The sequence below is a fragment of the Triticum aestivum genome, chromosome 3D, assembly GCF_018294505.1.
Source record: "Triticum aestivum cultivar Chinese Spring chromosome 3D, IWGSC CS RefSeq v2.1, whole genome shotgun sequence".
In the NCBI taxonomy this organism is placed as follows: Eukaryota; Viridiplantae; Streptophyta; class Magnoliopsida; order Poales; family Poaceae; genus Triticum; species Triticum aestivum.
In genome coordinates, this window is record NC_057802.1 from 4,327,651 (window position 1) to 4,350,316 (window position 22,666).

General features: G+C 50.2%; 2 protein-coding genes across 3 annotated transcripts; one reads left to right on the plus strand and one right to left on the minus strand.

The window, feature by feature from the left end:
* The first annotated feature begins 1,018 nt into the window (after positions 1-1,018).
* LOC123081096 (uncharacterized) lies at positions 1,019-2,470 on the plus strand. The gene has a single exon (XM_044504057.1). The coding sequence runs from the start codon at positions 1,019-1,021 to the stop codon at positions 2,468-2,470; it is 1,452 nt and encodes a 483-aa protein (XP_044359992.1).
* Positions 2,471-11,850: 9,380 nt separating this feature from the next.
* Positions 11,851-19,875, minus strand: LOC123076773 (disease resistance protein PIK5-NP). Of its 2 annotated transcripts, none has more exons than XM_044498897.1 (4): positions 19,365-19,875; positions 17,443-18,053; positions 16,508-17,343; positions 11,851-14,443 (listed from the first exon to the last, which is right to left on the minus strand). In XM_044498897.1, exons 3-4 carry the CDS (start codon positions 17,320-17,322, stop codon positions 12,139-12,141), a joined length of 3,120 nt encoding a protein of 1,039 aa, XP_044354832.1. In that variant the 5' UTR covers positions 17,323-17,343; positions 17,443-18,053; positions 19,365-19,875; the 3' UTR covers positions 11,851-12,138. The 2 variants fall into 2 exon arrangements, with proteins under 2 accessions (XP_044354832.1, XP_044354833.1); XM_044498898.1 differs by having other exon boundaries at positions 16,508-17,347.
* Positions 19,876-22,666: the final 2,791 nt, after the last annotated feature.

Below are 22,666 nucleotides of genomic sequence, written 5' to 3' on the forward strand. Positions count from 1 at the left end.
AAAAAACTTATGCGGGTTGGGATTTTGCGAGGTCTGCTAGTGATGCTCTAAGCTTTTCCTGGACACATTACTTACGAGTTCAGTCGATTGGTATCGATGCGGCGGTGGTGGCGGAGGACACCGACCGAGCCGGTGGAGACAGCAGCGGTAGCGATGGCGGCTGTTTGGGGGCAAACGTGCAGGTAGGAAAGTGTAGCAGCATGCTCATAGCACAAGCATAGCATGTTTAACAAGAGCTAGTTTATGCACGTCAATGAGCTAGTTTATGCACGTCAATGTTGAAGGCGAAGTGCAAGCCCTGGTGCACCAGATAATTTTCCCCGTGTGTACCCAACTAATTTAGTGTACTAAATAGCCAAAGATTGAAAATGAGTTCTAAATTTCAACTTTATCCAGTATTTAAGCAAGTAAAATTTGTTGTAAATACATTACTTATATTGCCTAGACTACTAATCAAACGACAAGATCTATCTCCGTGACAAATGATTTTAGTGGCTCCAATGATCACGTAGGTTTTAGGTAGACTGAAACCAAAAGTGATAAGAAAAAGAAATACTAACGTGAAACCGAATACAATCAATTTTTTGGGTTCATATGATTTTGGTTCCTTCTCTGAAACACAAGATAAGCTTACTCTATAAAAGATACAAGAATAGGAACTCCATCAAGCATAGTCATAGATGGCACATCCTGGTAGTTGGCATGTCCTTGTCAAGCATTATTGTCAAATACTCCTTCAGGAAACTACAACCAAACACTAGGAGCATTGAATGTTCAAGAACGTGGAGCTATCCTTTAATTGGTAGAATTCATTCACTCCTCATCTTTAAACACTTGGCCTTGCTCAATTTGTGATTCTAATTAAATTAACTGCTAGGGCTTTCAACGCAGCACTAATATATAGTGAGAGATGAGCTTCCCTGTCAAATTCCATCTCAAAACTCGTAGACTTTTGTTCGCCAAAGTAGACACTCAAGCGAAACATTCCACCTATCAAAGAAGGGGTTGTGAACTTGACATGGATCTCACCATATCTGCAGTTGCAAGCGAATTTGTTAGCCGCTTCATTTCCTTCCTGATAAACAAGTACTCCTACTCAAGCCATGTCCGATTAGAGGAGAAGGTGGAGAGGTTGCAGCATCTCCTAATGAGAGTACACACGATTGTTGAAGAAGCAGATGGGAGATACATCATGAACTCCAGGATGGTGATGCAGCTCCGGTTGCATTCAGAGGCCATGTACCAAGGCTACCATGTTCTTGACACCTTCAGGTACCAAAGCTTTGCGGACAAAGGCATCATCGAGGTTTGCAACTCATCTATTTTGCCTTTCGCCATTCCTCTTAAGCGTACTCGCACAATTGCATGTACAAGAAAGGACAAAGTAGTGAACCTTGATTTAGATGGTGCCTTGAAAAGCATGCAAAGTGTTGTGGCTAACATGATGGAGTTTGTTGTGCTTTTGGGTGGATGCGACCGTATGGTGCGTAGACCATATGATTCATATCTTTACTATGAAAACATCATGTTTGGACGCCATGCTGAAAAGCAAATGCTCTTGAACTTCTTGTTGCAACAGAACACGCTTGGTGATGAACCAGCTGTTCTTCCGATCATAGGTGGTTGCACAGTCGGCAAGAAAACGTTGGTTGCTCATGTGTGTGGCGATGAGAGGGTGCGGTCGCGCTTCTCTTCGGTTTTGCACTTGAGTGGAGAAAACCTTTTGAAAATTCTTGAGCATGAAAGTACCATGTTAGGCAAAGTGTTGGTAGTTGTTGAGTTTGCTTCCAATGTAGATGACAACGATTGGAGAAAATTCCACGCATTTGTTAAAAGGTTGGCTGGAGGCAGCAAGGTGATCATCATAAGTAAACTCCAAAGATCAGCCAGATTTGGATCAGCGAAGCCAATTTTTCTCAATAATTTGTCTTTCGAGGAATTATGGTACCTATTCAAGACATTGGCATTTGGAAGTGTGAACCTGGAAGAACATCCACGACTAGTACCAATAACACAAGAATATGCCAAGATGTTGCACATGGAAGAGTCACTTCTTGTTATAAATCCAGTTGCATATGTACTAAGGAACAACCTGAATGTCCAATTCTGGCTTTTCCTATTAAAAAAAAGAAGAAGAATGCTTGAAAGGAACCTCTCTATATATGGTGTGGATCTGAAAATACAAATGGAACAAGGTTATCCGCTTGACTTAACAGATTATGCTTTGAATCCACTGCGCGCGATACCTTATTCAGCCATAGTTCCAAGAAAGAAGGAATTACCAACGGTGACACTCGGGGACCTCGTGGCAGATCCTAGTGTTAGGCCAAAAGGGGAGTTCAATTTAGTGACATGGGAATCAAGGATTCCTCCTTACAATTCAGCATCTTACTTTGTTCCGAACTGGGTTCAGGATATGCCTGAAGGTACCCTCTTGCCAGGGAGGAAGCGACGCGAATTCCATGTATAATCTTATAACATAGCTTCTATAATTTAGTGTAATAATTGTTGTCTAGCTTTTTATGAAATTAGTGGTCTTTTTGCAAAGACCCAAAGAAGGATTTGATGTCACTAGGCATACTAAGGCCACTCCGTGCCTGTAATTCTGCATGTATATGGTCCTTTTTCTCTCGCTCTATTCTTCCTTTTATACATTTTTTTGCGAAACTTCCTTTTATACTTCATTCCTATCTTTTGTTCATCTGAGTGTTAACAATTTAAAGTTGAAGAACTCTTATAATGGACAACATTGCACCACAACCACAGTGTCTCGACACAAACTCCTATGAGTTAAATGTTTATTGCTTTGGCTGGGTGGAGGAACTAGGACTTGGACACAATATATTTAGAGCCAAAATGGGGTTTGGACATTGTAGCAGAACCAAAATGTATTTAGTTTAACAACACGTAATGCCTCCTACGCCATCGGTTTCCTCTTAAAACCTGAGGAGAGAAAAATCTCCAAAAAGATTACCATGACGTTTGAGACATGGCCTGTTGGTTACAAAATTTGACTTTCAACAACATTAGCAGTCATCAATCTTAAAAAAAGGTTATAAGTCAATCTGATGGTGACCTGGATGGCAACAGAAATTGTGATATTTTCCAAATGTAGTAGTTGGTATAAGATGAAGTCACTCATCCTTTGCTTGAACCGCCAAAAGTCTGTTGCGCTTATTGCTGCTTGCGAAATAGAAAGGTCAACAATGGCTGCCTAGCATGTGTCGGCCGCTTAATTGGATTATCTTAGATACCCATATAACCATATGACATCAGATAATCAGATTTCAGAACAGTCTGCAGTTTAACAACACTAGACAGAAGGTGTACAAGAAATTGATGCTTACAATGGACATGTAGTACTGCCGCTTTGATTAGCTTAATTAGCCATCGGTAAGCTGTTGTTCCACGCCTCGGTGAAGAGTGCATTCGATTCATCTTCGACGCGGCAGAGGAGGAGGCCGGAGGCGACAACGAGCTACCGGCGACGGCGACGGCAGCGGGAGCGGTTGTGTGGAAAATATGCAGCTAGGAAAGTGTGTGCGACGGAAGCCGCCAGGAGGCACTGAGACTCTGGAGGCTACAGATCGCCGGCTCCTCCGACGCAACTCTGTCGAGAGGTTGGCATGGGCGGAGGAAGGGGAAAGGGATAAGGGCCTGCTTCGCAAAAAGTGCTCGTATCCGGTCTAGTAAATCTCACATGAAATTTGAGTTTCAACCAAATTAGCACTTGACGGTGACATGTATGCCTGTGTGTGTATGACAACCTAGTTGCTGCTATAGGCGTAGCATTACCTAGTGGTGACCTAAACGCTCTTGTATCCATATCTAATAATAAAGGGCTATTGCTTTTGCAGGTACATCATCAAAATTACCATCAAAATTGCAAAATATTATCCACCAATACCACCTATAAGTGATTAAAAATGTTTTACACAGGGGAATCCCCCGCCCGGGCGGCCCATGCAGTAGGGACCTCCTATACGGCCAGGGACGGAGCCAGGATTTGAACATAAGGGGGGCGAAGGAGACATGATAGATTATTCTAAATAAAAGGCACAGCCGGTCGAGTACACTCTTTCTTTTAAGAAAGTAGAATAAAAAAGAATATAACATGATCGAAGAGGGTCTAAGGCTCATGATATCTTTCTTATTGCGGTGAAAATCATCGACAAGAAGAGATAATTAGTTAATAATCTTATATCATTTGATAAATAATCTTACAAGAGTTGAATTCCCACTCCCGACCCCCGAGCCGCTCCCGCGAGCGTCCTCGGGGGAAACCCTAGCGCGCCGCCCCTCGTCCTCCCTCGTCGATCTCTCCCCCCGCCGCCACCGCGCAGCGCCGTCGGGCAAAGTCCGGCCGGCGTTGGTGGCGGCGGGGATCTTGCCCCTCTCCTCGCGGTTGGCGTCCGACGCGGGACGGCGTGGCGCGAGAGGGCGCTGGGCTGGGCGGGGCCCAGCGGCGCGGAGGAGGGCGTGCTGGGTGGCGGCGCCCCTGCCTGGCGGCGGTGCAGCTGCGGCTTGGGGCCCCTCCGACGCGCGGCGGCTGCGGCTTCTCTGGCGGCAGCGCGAGTTATCCCGGCGGCGGCTTGGCGGCGTGGCGCGGGGAGCTCCGGCGATGATTCGGTCATACGGCGGGCTGGAGGGCCGGGCACCGTCCAGTGGTGCTGCCTCCGCGGCGGTTGCGGCTTGGGGCCCTCGACCCCGATCCGATCTGGATCTGGTGGTGCTTGGGTCTGGGCCATGGCGGCTGGCGAGGCGTGGTGTTCGTCGGGGCTTGTCGGCCTCTAGGCACCATGGGGGTGCCGGCGGCGACGCGTGCCCGACGTGGTGACGCTGGTGGACGTGGTGGTCATCTTCTCCAGAGATGCCCGACCAGAGGCTTGGTGATCGGATCTCGAGATCCATCATCTTGTCCCGGCTGCGAGTAGGGGAGACATGGTTGCCGGTGAAAACCGAGCCGACGGCAGGCGATGGCGGCGTTCTCGCCGTTACCTTGATGGAGGCATCGTCGTGTAACTACTGTTGACCCACTCGTGCTGCTCCGGGGGAAACCCTAGGATCTGGTGTTCCAGATCGGACGATGGCGGCACTGCGGTGTCGTTTCTCTCTTGGGAGCATCGTTTGCGGAGCAGCGCTGGAAGTCAGAGGCAGGAGGTGGAGCAGCTTCGTCTTGCACGGAGCTTCGGTGGTGATGTCAAGTCATGCCTGACCGACAGGTGCTACGCTTTGTCATGCCTGGTCGGCAGGTGCTACGCACGACAGATCTTCCAAGGACTTCAAGCTGTGTCGGCTGGTGATACCTGGCAGCAATGGCGCTGAGGTGTATCAGTGGCGACCGCGACGTGCTCAGCTGTTTGCGCGCAGGGAGGAGGTGTCGTTTGGCGCCGTGGTGGCGTCGACGATAGCTAGACCGAGCAAGGTTGATGCATCAGTACAGTTCTGAAGATGGAGCGGTGGCAGTTGGCGGCGGCGGCCTCTGAGAGCACGCCGGACCAGTGTGTGCCCCAGACCCGGCAAGAGGCTAGGTTGGGGTCTCAGGTCTTAGATCTTAGGCTTAGCTGCGATGTCTGTTTGGTATTAGGACCAGGCTATCTGCGCCCCTTCATCAATTGGATAGGTATAGCGACAGTTTGTTGCTTAGACGGCGACTTTAGTCTTACTTTTGTATGACTTTGTAAGGTCTTGTGAGATAATTAATAAAGTGACCGTATGCATCGCCCAGATGCAGAGGCCGGGGTCATCCTCCTTTTCTAATTTTTTTTGATAAATATATGATCTTTGTCTTCTACGTAAGTAAGTTGTATAGGTCATCAGTAAAATGTAAATACAGTAAAATGTAAATCTCGCACCCCCCTGTCTACCGCTCTCTGCGGGGGGAAGACGCAGCGCGGCCGTTTGTGCCGGCACATATCCGGGCAGCCTGTCTTTAAAATTTAGATTTTTCTTTCTTTTTCTTTTTTTAATTTTTTCTTATTTAAATAATTTGGTACTCCAAAAAAGTTCGGAAATTTCAAAAAAAGAATTTTAAAATAATATATTTAATAAATCATGAAAATTTGGTGGATTCAAGAAATGTTTGCGATTTTGTAAGACATGTTTGCTTATTAGAGAAATTATCAGAATTTTGAAAACAAATGTTCGGCCAATCAAAAAATGTTCATCATTATTTAAAAAGTTCGTCTATTAATTTTTATAATGAAATTGAACAAAATTTAGCCAATTCAAAAAATGTTCATGAATTGAAAAAATATCCTAAAAATTCAGAAACTGTTCATGACTTGCAAAATAGTTTATTCATTCATAAAATGTTCGCTGATTCAAAATATGATCATGCATTTCAAGAAATGTTCATTAAATTAAAAAATTGTTCATGAATTTCAAAAATTATTCCAGCAACATCCAAAAATATGTTCGTCGATTCTAGAAATGTCCGACGATTCTAGAAAATTGTTTAAAAATTTGTTCAATTTTTTTTAGAAAATGTTGCAAATAGTATAAAATGTTTATTAATCCAAAAAATATTCTTTATTTTAAAAAATGTTCGAAAATTTGTAAAAGGGTTCATGAATTTGAAAAATATTCACCATTTCAAATATGTGCATGAGTTTAAAAAATGTTCATGATTTCAAAAATTGTTCATGCTTTCACGAAGAGTGATAGTATATCTCGGTGATGCAGTAAAATATGGTCATGCCCATTGAAGATTATGATGTTTTTTTCCCATTGCAAGGCACGGGCCGTTTTGCTAGTTTCTTCATAGAGGTAGTATATCTGAATTCGATACTTTGCCCCCTGACAGCTTGGGCCCACGTGTCTCTTTTGACCGAGTCGAGACGAGCGACTCCCCGACCAACTCTCGCTGGCTGAAGCTCACTCGGCGGCGGCGACAGCGACGGAGAAGGCAAGCGCAGCTAGGGACGGTGACGGCGGGCAAATCCACGGTACCTCTGCTCCCCCTCCCGTTCATCTGCCTCTGCTGCGATGCGACCTAAGCCGGGGAGATGGGACTGCACGTCGCCAGAGTAGCCGGTGGATCCCGTGGGCCTAGTTTTCAGAGAGTTAACCCCTGGATTGGCGTTGGACTCGACGTTTGTGGAACCTTAGATGATACTAGTGTAGGGTGTAATAAGCCGCGACGACGAGCTTGACACGGCTGGTGCGTGTATGGGCGCGCACTGGACGCCGCACCGTAGGCATGCGTGTGTGCGTGCGTGAGTAGGACTAGGGTACGGGCGTGGCGTGTGCACGTTGCACCGTAGGACTAGGAATCCGTTGGCAAGCGGGACCGGGTCGCTGAGACGTTCTGTTGAGGGCTCGCCGCGAACTGGGCGCGTGCATGCGCGAGGTGGCCGCGGCCAGAGCGGGCCAGAACGTGGACTCAGGGAGTGGAGGCGTGCGGGTCGTGCCCAGCGCAGACCAGGATATAAAACCTGTGTGGTGCTCGTTGTAATGGGTGTGGAGTAGGCTCGAGTTCGTGCTCGAGGTAAAACAAGGCCGTTCGTGCGCTGGAACTCCACCGTGTCCTCTTTCTTCTTGCTTCTTCTTCTTCCTCGCTTCGGTTTGGTTTAGGGCGAGGTGATAGAGAGGGAGAGCTAGGGCAAGGTTAGACACCAGCAACTGGACCCGAGGTTGGTTAACAAGGGCAACGTTGCTCATCTCCAAGTTGTGGTGAAATGGCCCTCTTTAGCTGACTGATCCCATGGGCCATGGCCACTTGGTAAGATCACTCGGTTCTGCTTCAGCGGTTTCCTGATGCAGCTGCTTGGAACCTGCGATTGTTCGAAGCAATGTTGTCCATTATAAATGGTTGGATGATACTGCACAGCTGCAGCAATGAAAGAGTGATATAAATATTAAAACTGGGTTGAGCTACTCCGCAACTTCTTCGATCTCCTTCGTCCCGCTGCAGCTAGCACTATGATGGATGCTCTGATGAAGGCCTCCCTCTTGTGTGTTTTCTTCTTCTTTTACAATCTCAGTCATCTTACCGGAACTAGTAACTCTGGTCGCTTGAAAACTCTCAGTCTTCATGTTGCAGATATCATTTTTCTCCTCCTCAACGACGCAGAGAGTGATCTCGTTCTGGTGCTCTTTACACTCAGTTTTCACGGCTTCAGTTATCCCCCTGACGCCCTTGTTGGTTGCATAACATTTGAAGTACCGGAGAGTGACCTTTTGAAGGCTTAGGAGGTTCTTGTTATCCATATGCTCTTCACTAGCTGATCCAGCGTACAGGTTGAGCTCACGTTGTTCCAGCTTTGGCATAGCTCCTTCCTCAAAGAGCATCCTAGGCATATCATTTTTGTTGGGAGGACTTCAAGCTGCACAATGAGGCTCTGCAATCTTGGCAGCTCTGCGAGTATATTCAGATCATCCTCCTATGGCTCTGCACAATCTTGGCAGCTCTGCAATCTTGAACAATTTTTTTAAACAATTTTCTTCAATCGGTGAACATTTCTAGAATTGGCAAACCTTTTTTTGGACATTAGAGAATAATTTCTGAAATTCACGAACATTTTTATAATTTAACAAACATTTTTTGAAATGCATGATCATTTTTTGAATCAGGCGACACGGTGGATCTGGCCAGTGGAGCCCGCGGCCGGACTGCAGCAGAACGGTCGTGCAAGGAAGAGGGGGAGCGCAACAACTCACCCGCCCATCTCTAAGGTGTGGAAGCTGAGAGCATCTCCAGCCGCGCCCCCAACAGGCCCTCCTCAGACGTTTTTGCCGCGCTGTCGCCAAAAAAACAGGCCAATCGCCCCCCCCCCCCCCCCCGAAGCCCCTTTTTCGCCGGCTCGGGCCGAAACTGGTGTCGGCGGACCCAGGCCAGGCAGAACCCGGCGCCCTGGGGGGCGCCTGGGGCGCTGGCACAAGCGAAAAGGGCGCGTGGGTCCGCCCTGTCGGCAAGTCGAGCGCCTCTTCCTGCCGTTTCTTCCCGCTTTTCCCCCACTTCCCTCCCATTTTCTCCTTTCCTCCCGCCAATCTCCCTCCCGCTCGCCTCCCAGCCGGCCGCCATGCCACCGAAGAAGTACGTCGTCCCCCGCGCTGCGGCAACCGCGACCGCCTCCGTCGCCCAGCCGAAGCAGAGGAAGCCGAGGGCGCCGCCGTCCAAGCCACCGGGCATGCCAAACATCGAGTGAAGGGCGGAAGTTCAGCGACGGGAGGCTGTCACCGCCGACCGGCGGAACAGGGCCATCGCCAAGAAGGCCCGTGACAACGCGGCACGCGCGGCTGCGGCTGCCGCTTCGGCGGACCAAGCCGAGGCCGAGGCGACTCGCGCGGGGATGATGAATCCACCCGGCAGCCACGCCCAGTACGCTCCCTGGGGCCAGCAAAGCGTCGGCTCTCCGTCGCCGCAGCCATGGGGATCGCCCTCGCCGGGCTACGCCGACGGGGACGCGCAGGGTGGGTTCAACCCAAACGTCACCTTTCCCCATGGACACCCGGCCCAGCGCACGCCCTCGCCCTCCTTCGCCGGCGTGCAGTACCCTCCATACAACTACTCGCCGCCCGCCTACGTGTCCTCCCCGACGCCACCTCTCCGCCATTGCGCGCTGCCCTTCTCGCACCTCGGCGACACCGACGAGACCGAGGGCGACATGGACGACATCATCACGGCAGGTTCGGCCGCGGCCGCCGCGTCTCCCGGGTTCGTCACCCCGGACGAGACGGTGGATCTCAGCGGCGGCATGGACGGCGAGCTCGGCTACGTCTACGACGAGGAGGAGCAGGAGGAGCAGGGGCAGGAGGACGACGACGACGAGGAGGAGGAAGAGGAGGAGGAGCCGGCGACTATTCCGGCGAAGAGGCGCAAGAAGAAGAAGTGGGCGGCCAGGTCTAGCGAGCCGCGCATCAAGTGGGCGTCCAAGGAGGAGGAATGCCTCGCCGAAGCATGGAAAGTCGTCTGCCTTGACCCGACCACCGGCACGAACCAGAGCATCGAGATGTACTGGGAGCGCATCAAGGCCGAGTTCGACGAGCGCAAGTTCGTCAACCCCTACTTCAAAGGCGTCTACATGCAGCGCGGCTTGAAGGCGATGGCGAACCATTGGGAGTGTATCCAGGGGGCGTGCAACAAATGGCATGGGGTCGTCGAGGAGGTCGCGGCTCGCCTGGAGAGCGGCGCCAGCGTTGAGGATTAGGTATGCCACGCCGCTCTCCCGCCTCTCTTCGCCGTGTGCGCCCGCCAACTGTTTGTTCCTTCGCGCAGTTGCTGCGCATGTTCGCCCTGTACCGGCAGAGTAACAGCGACGCCGAATTCAAGTACCTCCACGTTTACAAGCGCATTGACAAGTGCGAGAAGTGGGCGGAAGTCCGGCGCACCCTCAACAAGGCCAAGGATACCTACAAGCCGGACGCGCCGACTCCTGGCGCGTCAGAAGGGCGGCCGGACGGCAACAAAGGTGCCAAGAAGGGGAAACACGCCGACGCGGCCACCGTCCGAGTGCAGGAGTCCATCGAGCACTGCCTCGCCGATGTGCAGGCCCGGGCCGTCCTTCGTGAAGATAAGACCGTGGCGCGGTGGTCGGCGTTGATGTCGAGCAGCGCCGTCAAGTTCGACCTACTCCGGACCAGCGTCGCCGTGAAGAAGAGAAACACCGACCTGGCTTTCCTGCTGGGCGGGGCGGACATGCTCCAGAGCACCAACGAGGCGGTCAAGGCGTAGTACTTGGTGGAGCGCGGCCTCATCCTGAACCAGCTTCCCTTGACGACGCCTCCGACGCCGACGCCCCAAGCCCGAGCGATGATGCCGCCGAGACTCCCCGCAGCATAGAAGCCACGCCGACGCCGCCAAGCACGGAGACCCCGCCAAACCCGCGCACGCCGACTCCGCCGACGCCGGAGGCCGACCTCGCCATCTGATGCGCACGCGCGTCCTTTCTGCTTTTTGTACGCCGAACTTTTCATTCGATCGCCGAACGGTGGCGTCTATTTTGTGAGCGGGAATGACTACGTTTGAATTTGCCGCGGGTTGGGGGGCGGCGCCTGGGGGCGTGGCCGGGAGTTAGGTCGCCCGCAGGCCGCTCTTTTTGGGCGCCCTGGGGGCTGAACGGCTGGAGATGCTCTGAGATGATATGGCATCGTTGGTCAAGAAGGGCGGCGTTGCTCATCTCCAAGTTGTGGTGAAATGGCCCTCCTTACCTGACTGATTCCATGGCCACTTGAGATTTGAGAAGATGCTTCAGCGGTTCCCTGATGCAGCTGCTTGGGGGCAAGTTGCACCTCAAGCGGGCGGCAATGGCACACTCCTATAGATTTGTCTAGCAGCGGCAGGGCAGCGTCTGAGGCAAAGACAAGCAGAGGAAGCAGAGCAAAGTGTAACCGACGAAACTGAAGGTGTGTATGGTCATCCAACGGAAGGCGGGAAAGTTTCATCCTGGATGCTGTACGTCGCCGGTGGAACCCTCAACCGTACGGCAGCGGAGCGGCCGCCCGCGCAGCGTCTGATGTAGCCGCCGGCGCCGGCGCAAGGAGGAGCGCCAGAGGTCACACGCCGCCAGCATTGATGCAGACACAGGTTGCAGCAACCTGGAAACTGAAGGACGTCGAGCAACGTTCACAGTTCAGACATCAGACCCCTTGTTGCAGGGCATCCCCTTCTAGTGCTGGAGGATCTCTCGAGTCTTCAACACTCCGTCGAGCACAATAAGGCTCGCAGCGATGAACAACGACCTGCCATTGGTGCATCCCGGCAAATCGCACGGGCGACATTTAGCTTCATCACTCCCCTTTAGCTGATTGCCCTCCATGACCTCTGAATCCTTGATCCTTGGCACACACATTACTGCTAATCATCTGTTATCACAGAGTCGTCCAGTGCAGCGCATGCCAAAGTTGCCATAACTCATAAGGTACATAGACTGCATACGCATTACAGGATATAGGTACAAGAGACAAATGTATTGACAAATACAATCAGGTTTTGATAAATGAAACAACTATCGAGTCCAAATGGAAAAGGATAAGTGCCAGGTCTCTCGTCTCCCAAATGTTTGGGAAATTGAAGTTTGGAAACACGGAAATAAACACGACATGCGATTGGTTGAAGCAATTATACAATTTAGATGACAGTATGACACTGCACGGCTACGGCAATGAGAGAATGATAAATATTAAAGCTTCATTGAGCTACTCCACAACTTCTTCGATCTCACTTGTCCCGTTGCAGCTAGCAGTGGCCTCCCTCTGATGAAGGCCTCCCTCTTGTGTGTCTTCTTCTTCTTCTTTTACAATCTCAGTCATCTTACTGGAACTAGCAACTCTGTTCTCTTGAAAAACCTCAGTCTTCATGTTGCAGATACCATTTTTCTCCTCTTCAGCAATGCACAGAGTGAGCTCGTTCTGGTGCTCCTTACACTCACTTTTCACAGCTTCAGTTGTCTCCTTGACGCCCTTGTTGGTTGCATACCATTTGGAGTACCGGAGAGTGACCTTTTGAAGGTTTAGGAGGTGGCTGATGCCCATATGTTCTTCACTGGCTGATCCAGCGTACAGCTTGAGCTCAACATGTTCCAGCTTTGGCATAGCTCCTTCCTCAAAGACCACCCTAGGTATTCGGAAATCAACGTAGAACCTCTCAAGTTTTGCAAACCCCACATACCTGATGTGTATCATTTTTGTTGGGAGGACTTCAAGCCGCACGATGAGGCTCTGCAACCTAGGCAGCTTTCCGAGTATCTTCAGATCATCCTCTTCTAGCTTGCAGACCCTGATATCAAGCATACCAAGATGTAGCCCTGCATGACCAGTTGGAACCTTCAAGAATCTTAGCACAGAATGTTTCTTCCAGTAGTCGAGATATTTGTATCCTGATGATGACTGTACTGTGCTCAATCTGAAATCACTATAAACTGCCAGGGAACTCTTCTTGATGGATTTGTTGAGGGAATAAAGCAGAGCATTGTACATTCTTGTGTCTTCCTGTCCATCACTTGACACTACTGCAATCTCTTTCAGATAAGGGAGCTCACCAAGTTCCTTCAGAGAGGATGACGAGCATTTCCTCAAATCAATGGTGCCCAGTTGCTGCAGTGATGTCATCTTCCCAAATCCATCAGGTAACTTCACTCCTTCACAGGATTCGTCGTCACCAATAAGCAGATTGGCCAGCCTTGTGAGCTGGACAACTTCATCAGGTAAATCTTTGACTTGTGATTTCCTTGCATCTAGAGTCTTCAGATGCTTTAACTTGCCAATTTGTGTTGGCAGCTCAGTGATTTCAGTCCCTCCTATATTTAGTCTCTCCAAATATTGTAGGTTACCTATTTCTGGTGGAAGCTCGGTTATTTGAGTCCCTCCTACATCTAGTCCCTGCAAATGTTGTAGATTGCCAATTTCTGGTGGGAGCTCGTTGATTTCCGTCTTTGCAAGGCACAACTGCTTCAACAGGACCATACTGCATATGTACTCCACATCAGCTCTCTCAATGCTCTTGCAGCCTTCTAAATCCAAAAGTCGTATACCTTCAAAGTGCCTAAGCAGACTCCGGTTTGCATGACCAAAAACAGTCAAGGAGCGAACACCACCATGAGACGCCATCCTTGGTAAATCATTTAAAATTTCTGAATCCGGGCACTTAATAGAGAGGTGAGGCAGAGCAGATCGGAAACCTTCCAGCCGGTTAAAATATTTCACTGAATAATTATTTTTGAGATCAAGCGAAGCAGCAAAGTTCTCATCTATGGCTATGGCTTTAAGGAGGCCGTGCATCATAGGGTGGATATGGTAGCTTATTGCCTCACCATTGTTGTTGCATTCCAGGGGATGAATAACATTCCTATTGACGAGTTGGTCCAAGCAGTGGCTTGCTGCCTCCTCTCGACTAATCTCCCTGGCCTCATATTTGTTTGGTGATCCAATCAACTTAGTCTCCTGAGTAACAATCCCTTCCGCTACCAATTTTTTCACCAGCCGGTCTCTTATAATCGGGAGAGCCCCGGGGAATATACTCAAGCACAGTAAGCAAGTCTTCAGAAGTGGGGAAAGTTCATAGTAGCTAAAGGATAATATCCTTAGCATCTTCTTCCAACAGCGATCTTCTGCCAAGCCATGACCAATAGAACTGAGCAAGACATGCCATTCATCCACTGATTTGACCCGCTGATCACTAGCCAACATACCAGCCGTAGTAATGATGGCTAAAGGTACCCCGCCACATTTCTTCAAGATATCAATAGATACTTGTTCATATTCGTGAGGACATCCACTCACAGAAGAGAATATTATACTATAAAAGAGTTTTTTGGAGTCATCATCAGACAGAGGTTCCATTTGATAAATTGAGTCGTTAGAAGACGAGCAACATGCTTCAGATACACTGAGTATGCGGGTTGTAGTGATTATTCGGCTGCCAAGACAGTTAAATCCAGAGAAAGCAAGCTTGATAGTTTCCCACACATTTTTATCCCATATATTATCTATAACGATGAGGTACCTGTACAAATTGTGAGAGCATCAGAGAAATATTAGATACGATACCACTGAGCGGACGACAGTGGCCGGCCGAACGACACACGACACAGGATTGAACGGTGTTGTCCCCTTTTGCCCTGCGCATGGACGGCTTGATGTGCACCATCGTGCGAAAATCGTCCAAAGTATATCGTGTGTGTAACAGCGTTCGATTAGATATGCATGAGAAAAATAAGGTAGCATGTTTTTGTGTGTGTTTAAACGAGCAAAGGTGAATGCATGCCAAAATAAATATTCCACTCGAAATGAATAGGGAAAAGGATGCTGAGCAGAATGCATTCCAAACTCAGGGATCCAAGGGTGGAAAATACAGAAATTGCTGGATGAGAACCGCGTAGCAATACATTGGGAGTTCATTCGATATATACGACTGCTAACTTTGGGTATTAGAAACATACCACTGCAAAAGAACTTATGAAAAATGCTTTTTTTTAAAGAACCCCTGACCTCTGCATCAATCAATGCATATAGTCATCTTTATTAATTATTAAATAAAGGTCTGGCAAGAATATACATCAAGCCACCCGAAGCCACCACTCACACATACAAACTCGATAAATATCTAAAACCAGTGTGGTCGCTGATACATCCACATAACGTATCGGAACCAACAGGCGGTGCAGCAGACCTAAAGCGTACACCACATGCACATGTTTTAGAAGTCGCCATCATCATCGAATTGTCGACCCACTTTGAGGAGAGAGATTCGCAGCATCCTTACCAGTCCGACCATCCGTCGACTCCACCACGGTGCCCTTGGGCACCACCGCCCTGCGCTCGTCCATCTAGACGCAAAGACTCTGGAAGATATGTCGTGTGTAGCATCTGCCAAACAAGTATGACATAGCATAGCACGAGGCATGACTTGACATCTCCACCGAAGCTCCGTGCAAGACGAAGCGGCTCCACCTCCTTCCTCTGTCTTCCAGCGCTGCTCCACAAACGATGCTCCCAAGAGAGAAGCAACACCGCAGTACCGCCATCGTTCGATCTGGAAGACCGGATCCTAGTGTTTTCCCCGGAGCAGCACGAGTGGGTCGACGATGCCTTCATCAAGGTAACGACGCAGAATGCTGCCATCGCCTGCTGTCGGCTTTGTTTCACCGGCAACTGTGTCTTCCCGACTCGCAGCCGGGACTAGATGACGGATCTCGAGATCTGACCACCCAGACTCAGGCTGACCACCTCCGACGAAGGAAATGGCAACCACCACAAGTCTCAGGGCCACCGCTCGTCCGTCGGGAGGACGTCGCCGCCGTTGTGCCGCCGAACCATGCGCCCGCCGACGCCGCCCCTTGGATAGGCCACCCCGCATCAGCCATCCCCGAGCAGCGGAGAAAAGGGGCCCGCCGCTGGCCACCGCGAGGGGCTTTGCCCCAGGGTTCTGGCTAGCGGCGAGGGTCAGGAAGGGCAGGGAGGAAGGAAGGGGAGGGAGGCGCGCGCCGCCGCCCGAGTCGCCCGCGGGAGGGATGACGCGGAGGCTCAGATGCGATCTGGGAGGAGAGCAAAAAAATGCTATGACCAACACCTGGATACTAGTTAAATGCCATTGTGGCAGTGGCATATATCGATATTTATTGCAGTGACGTTTTTCACAAGTCGTTTTTTGCAATGCCATTTTTTGGGTACGCGAAGTTGGAGTGGCATATATCGACTACATCTAGAGTTTGGCGCTTTGCCCTCAGGAATGACAGAGTGCCAAATCTCTACTTTTCGCTTGATTTGTCATTTCGCCGTTTTGATTTATCATTCGTTGGAACAACGGAAATTATTCATGCACTTGGAACAACGGAAATTATTCATGCACTTGTATTCTTAGAACTGCAATAAATTCTGCTGCTCATACACCTCTAATGCCCATGTCTAATATAGTTGTATTTGCTAATTAAATTGGCGTGGTTGACACAATGGAAGCTGTTATCCTTAATCCATCAATGTAAACTTGTAATCTATACGTCATTACTGTTGCATGCCACAACAAAAAGGAAAAACACTCATCAGCGTAAGATTAGCAAGGGATGTGTACCTTTTGTTCTCAAGGAGTTGACCAAGTTTTTGGATGAGCTGTTGTTCGTCCAGCATGGAGAGTTGATTTCCATACATGCTGAGACCAAGGATGATATGCATGAAAACCTCCTTCACGTTAGCATTCTCACCGGTTGGAACGAAAGCTATGCAGTCGAAACCACTCTTGATCTTGTCATACACCCTTTTGACCAGAGTAGTTTTGCCCAGTCCTCCAAATCCAACAACTGAGACTATCTTTAGCTTTTTGCTGGGCACATTGTCCCCATCTGACACTAACTTCATGAGCTCTTGAAAGTTTTTCCCATCAATGCCGACAAGTTCTTTCTCATCTTTGTACAGATCTAACAAACGAGGATCTATAGCGACTGGGGCTCTGTAATTATTAACAATATCATGAACCCTGTACCGGTCACATCGATCGGCGGCCTTTTGGATTCGAACCCTGATGTCCTTGATTGTGTCCGCTATCTCATCGCGAAGCTTGCGTTTCTTGAACCAACTGCACTTCTTTTCCATGGGCCCCGTAGAGCCTTGTGAGTCGGGGACTCCCATAAGAAGCTTGTCGAGGATAACCTCTGTGATGTACGACAGCTGCCTGACCTCCCCTGCCCAGAGCTTGACCAGCTTGACCTGCTCGTCGAGCTGGTCCCGCGGAACCTCGGCCACCTTGCCAAGGGCAGCGTACATGCTCTTCATCTCCCGGGAGAGAGAAACTATGTCTTCCCTGATGCTCACCTGCAGTTTGTACTTCTCGTTGAGGAGCTCGTCTAGCTTGGGGAGCAGGGATCCTATAGCGCCCGTTGCCACATCCATGGCTCGCTCTCTCTGAATTGCCTGCCTTGAACAAATCACAAGGAGCTAATTTATTGGCTGGCTAGTACAATCAAAGTCGCCGGCCAGGGTGGGATTGCTGATAAAGTCAAGCTATCATACCGCTAGCTCCTCGTCCGCGCGGGCTCCGGGCGGCCGGGTATTGGCTAGCCGTCGACGGTGTCCAGATCTGACCAGTAGATCGCGCTTGGTAATGGCATGCGTGGCGTCACGTGCGGCGCGCGGGATGTTAGGGAGGTGCGTGCTGCTGGGAGTCGGGTAGTACTCCCTCTGTTCCGTATTATTTGTCGCTGGAGGTTCTGTTCCGACCAGGTGAAATGGTGTGAAATTACGAAAGTACCCCCTTCCGCCGGGCTCCTCCGCCGTCCGCGTCTCCGGTGTCCTTCCCCGCCGCGGACCGAAGCTCCACGCCGGCCGCCCTTCCCCGCCGAGGCCCGAAGCTCCCTCGCCGGCCGCCCTTCCCCGCGGCGGTCCGTAGCTCCCTTGCCGGCCGCCCTTCCCCGCCGCGGTCCGCAGCTCCCTCGCCGGCTGCCTGCTCCGCCGCAGCTTCGGATCCTTCCCTGCTGGCCACAAATCCCTCGCCGGCCGCCTCCCCCCACTCCAATCAAGAGCTCGAGGTCAGCCCTGCGCTGTCCACTTCTGCTGCTCCTCTCCTCTCTGTATTGGGCTTGATTCTTGCTGCTCCTCTTCTCATCCCGGACAGCGCAGAGAATCTGCAATTGATCCAAAAACCAGGTCAATTGATGTCAAATTGATTAACTAAATCATCCAGAAACAAGAATGATAAGTCCATATGCTACTGTTGATCCCAAGACCGGAATGACAAGTCCAGGTGTTTCTCAATTGAGGAATTTGATTAACTAAATCATCCAAAAACCAGAATGATAAGGCCACATGCTACTGTTGATCCCAAGTTTGATGCATATCAATTGTTGTATGAGTTCTCCAAATGGACAGGAGTACTCCTCTATTTTGATAAGAAATCACCATGATAGGTCCACATGCTACTGTTGTCAACATGATAAAAAGTTTCAGTTAGTTACCTCTAAAACTACTCCTAATTAACTGAAGAAGAGAAGAGAAGAGGAGTTGTACTCCAGATGGAGAAACCACAGCAGTAGTACACCACTCCTAATTAACTGAACAAGATCTTGAGCCTCTTGCCTTTTGCCAATACATACTCCAGCAATCTTCGGTTTACACTGATTTACTCCAGTTAAATTCAGCAAAGCACATAACAATAATGTTAAGCTACTGGAAATTCCAAAACAGTAAAGTTCCAATTTAAGCTACTGCAACCTGGCTTTGTATCTGCACTTTTGTGGTGATGCAGAGACCATCTCAGTGCATCAACAAAATTCAGTGCATCAACTCCATGTACTCGAGTACTTTTTCTGTGAAATACAGTGCATCTACTGGAAACAAAATTCGGTAAATTTCCAGCAACTACTCCTAATGCAAACAAGATTCACCTAGCAAGATTAACTGGAACACTAAGCTCCAAGATTACTGCACCAAGTCAAATTTAAACACCAAGATTGCTGAAAGCATCAGCAAGCTAACTGGAGTAGTTCACGATACTGAATCTTGGTTTTAACTAAACAGTATTTATACTCCCCTTTCATTTAAATAGTCCAGTATATACACAGTCAAGTTGTTGGAGCAGCCATTTACTGAACACTGACTAACTCCAGTACATACACCGTCAAGTTGTTGGAGCAAGCTAGTTCAAGAACACTGACTTTCATTTAAAGCCAGTTTACTCACCTAACAAGATAGCAAAAGCAAATCATCTGGCTTACTCACGAAAAGTTCAATATACTCTAGAGATCATTAAGCAAATCATCTGCACTTTTGTGGTGATGCAGAGATCATTAAGCTACTGGAAAACCCAAAACAGTCAAGTTCCATTTAAGCTACCGGAGTACAGTACTGGAGTATGCTACTGGGGTACTGGAAATCCCACATTTCATTCAGATCGGGGCCAAACACCTAAAAAATCTCATCTTTTCTGCTGAGTATACCTTGATCTGGACGTCACAGCCGGCGGGATCTCCTCGATCTGGATGCACTTCCTCGCCGGCTTCTTCTTGTCATCCTCGCTGGCTTCCTCGGCGCCTCACTTGGTCTTGGCCTTGCCGGCGGCGCCGGGCTCGGACTAGGCCTCCCAGGTCGAAGCCGCCGTCGTTGGGGGAGGCGAGCTCTGCCTCGCACTTGAGCGCCCGGCCCTCGCCGCGAGCCTTCTCATCGGCCGTCCACTTCACCTTGCGGCCCCCGGGGAGGCGGCGGCGTAGGTGTACTTGCGGCAGGCCGGCTGCACCCCCCGGGGAGGCAGCGGCGCGGGCGGATAGGGCCGCGAGCTCGAGCGCGGCGAGGTCGTGCAGGAGGGCGTACGGGGTGGGGCGAAGGAGCTGCGGCCGGCGTAGCTGCGGCGACAGAGAAGAGAGGGAGAGGGCGGCGACGAGGAAAGGGAGAGGGAGACAGCGAGCGAGTGAGTGGGAGCTGCAGCGACATCGGCGAAGGAGGGGTGAATTGGGAAACGTTTTACGTCGGCGCGCCGGCCGAACGTTGGGCCGGTCGCGCTGGCTCGCTCCTTGCAAGCCACACAACGCAGCAGGGCCCACCCACCGCGCATTTTCTTCCTTATCGTCACGGGGGAACACCACAGCCACCAATTCCTCATCTCTTCCTCCCGTTTCTCATCTCCAGCCAGCTCACGCAGGTGATGGCCTCCGCCCAACCATGCTTCCATCTTCCCCTCCCAACTCCGGCCAGATGTTGGCTTCCATCTCAACCACTCCGACCAGATGTCGCGCCCCCTTGAAATTTCTGTTGCCCAAGCCCAGCTTCAACCGGCAAAGTGGGAAGCTACAACTAGCACCGTGTCACTAGTAGAAACCAGGGCTTTGGTCACAGGGCAATATTCACATTAGTCCCGGTTCAGTCACGAACCGGGACTAATGTGAGCATTTGTCCCGGTTCGTGAGCCCAGGGGCCGGCCGGGCCTCGTGGGGGCATTGGTCCCGGTTCGTCTGGCCCCTTTGGTCCCGATTGGTGGGATGAACCGGGACCAATGGGCCTCGCTCCTGGCCCACCACCATTGGTCCCGGTTGGTGACTTGAACCGGGACCATAGGTTGCCCTTTAGTCCCGGTTCATGCCACGAACCGGGACCAATGAGGTGCCTATATATACCCCTCGCCCGCGAGCAGAGCACTCCAGTGCTCTGTTTTTCTCTGGCCGGCGAGGGGAGGGCTTTGTGGTGCTCTAGCTCACCTCCTATGCACATGAGGTGTTCGATGAAATGCCCGAGCGACAGTAGTTAAGCTTTCTCCTCTCGAAGCTCGACCTCAAAGCTCCATTTCTCTTGAGATTTGTACGGTTTAGCGGAATGCACGCAGATGAACCGACAATGGATGTACGGTGACAGACACACCTCCGAGTACATTAAGGGCGTGCATGATTTTCTCGAAGTGGCTGAGGCAAACAAGCAGAATGGTTTTATGTGTTGTCCATGCCCTACATGTGGGAATACGAAGTCTTACTCTGACCGAAAAATCCTTCACATCCACCTGCTTTACAAGGGTTTCATGCCACACTATAATGTTTGGACGAGGCACGAAGAAATAGGGGTTATGATGGAAGACGGCGAAGAAGAAGAGGACGATGACAACTATGTGCCCCCTGAATACGGCGATGCTGCAACCGGGGAAGCTGCTGAAGATCAAGAGGAACCAGACGATGTGCCCAATGATGCTGCAATGGGGGAAGCTGCTGAAGATCAAGAGGAACCAGTGCCCGATGATGATGATCTCCGCCGGGTCATTGTCGATGCAAGGACGCAATGCGAAAGTCAAAAGGAGAAGCTGAAGTTCGATCGCATGTTAGAGGATCACAAAAAAGGGTTGTACCCCAATTGCGAAGATGGCAACACAAAGCTCGGTACCGTACTGGAATTGCTGCAGTGGAAGGCAGAGAATGCTGTGCCTGACAAAGGATTTGAGAAGCTATTGAAAATATTGAAGAAGAAGCTTCCAAAGGATAACGAATTGCCCGACAGTACATACGCAGCAAAGAAGGTCGTATGCCCTCTAGGATTGGAGGTGTAGAAGATACATGCATGCCCTAATGACTGCATCCTCTACCGCGGTGCGTACAAGGATCTGAACGCATGCCCGGTATGCGGTGCATTGCGGTATAAGATCAGACGAGATGACTCTGGTGATGTTGACGGCGAGCCCCCCAGGAAGAGGGTTCCTGCGAAGGTGATGTGGTATGCTCCTATAATACCACGGTTGAAAGGTCTGTTCAGAAACGAAGAGCATGCCAAGTTGATGCGATGGCACAGTAAGGACCGTAAGAAAGACGGGAAATTGAGAGCACCCGCTGACGGGTCGCAGTGGAGAAAAATCGAGAGAAAGTACTGGGCTGAGTTTGCAGCTGACCCAAGGAACGTATGGTTTGGTTTAAGCGCGGATGGCATTAATCCTTTCGGGGAGCAGAGCAGCAATCACAGCACCTGGCCCGTGACTCTATGTATGTATAACCTTCCTCCTTGGATGTGCATGAAGCGGAAGTTCATTATGATGCCAGTTCTCATCCAAGGCCCTAAGCAACCCGGCAACGACATTGATGTGTACCTAAGGCCATTAGTTGAAGAACTTTTACAGCTGTGGAATGGAAACGGTGTACGTACGTGGGATGAGCACAAACAGGAGGAATTTAACCTGCACGCGTTGCTGTTTGTAACCATCAACGATTGGCCCACTCTCAGTAACCTTTCAGGACAGACAAACAAGGGATACCACGCATGCACGCACTGTTTATATGACACTGAAAGTATATACCTGGATAAATGCAGGAAGAATGTGTACCTGGGCCATCGTCGATTTCTTCCGACCAACCATCAATGTCGAAAGAAAGGCAAGCATTTCAAAGGCGAGGCAGATCACCGGAAGAAGCCCGCCATGCGTACCGATGATCACGTACTTGCTATGGTCAATGATTTACACATAATCTTTTGAAAGGGTCCCGGCGGACTAGCTGTTCCGAATGATGCTGAGGGACACGCACCCATGTGGAAGAAGAAATCTATATTTTGGAACCTACCCTACTGGAAAGAGCTAGAGGTCCGCTCTTCAATCGACGTGATGCACGTGACGAAGAACCTTTGCGTGAACCTGCTAGGCTTCTTGGGCGTGTATGGGAAGACAAAAGATACACCTGAGGCACGGGAGGACCTGCAACGTTTGCACGAAAAAGACGGCATGCCTCCGAAGCAGTATGAAGGTCCTGCCAGCTACGCTCTTACGAAAGAAGAGAAAGAA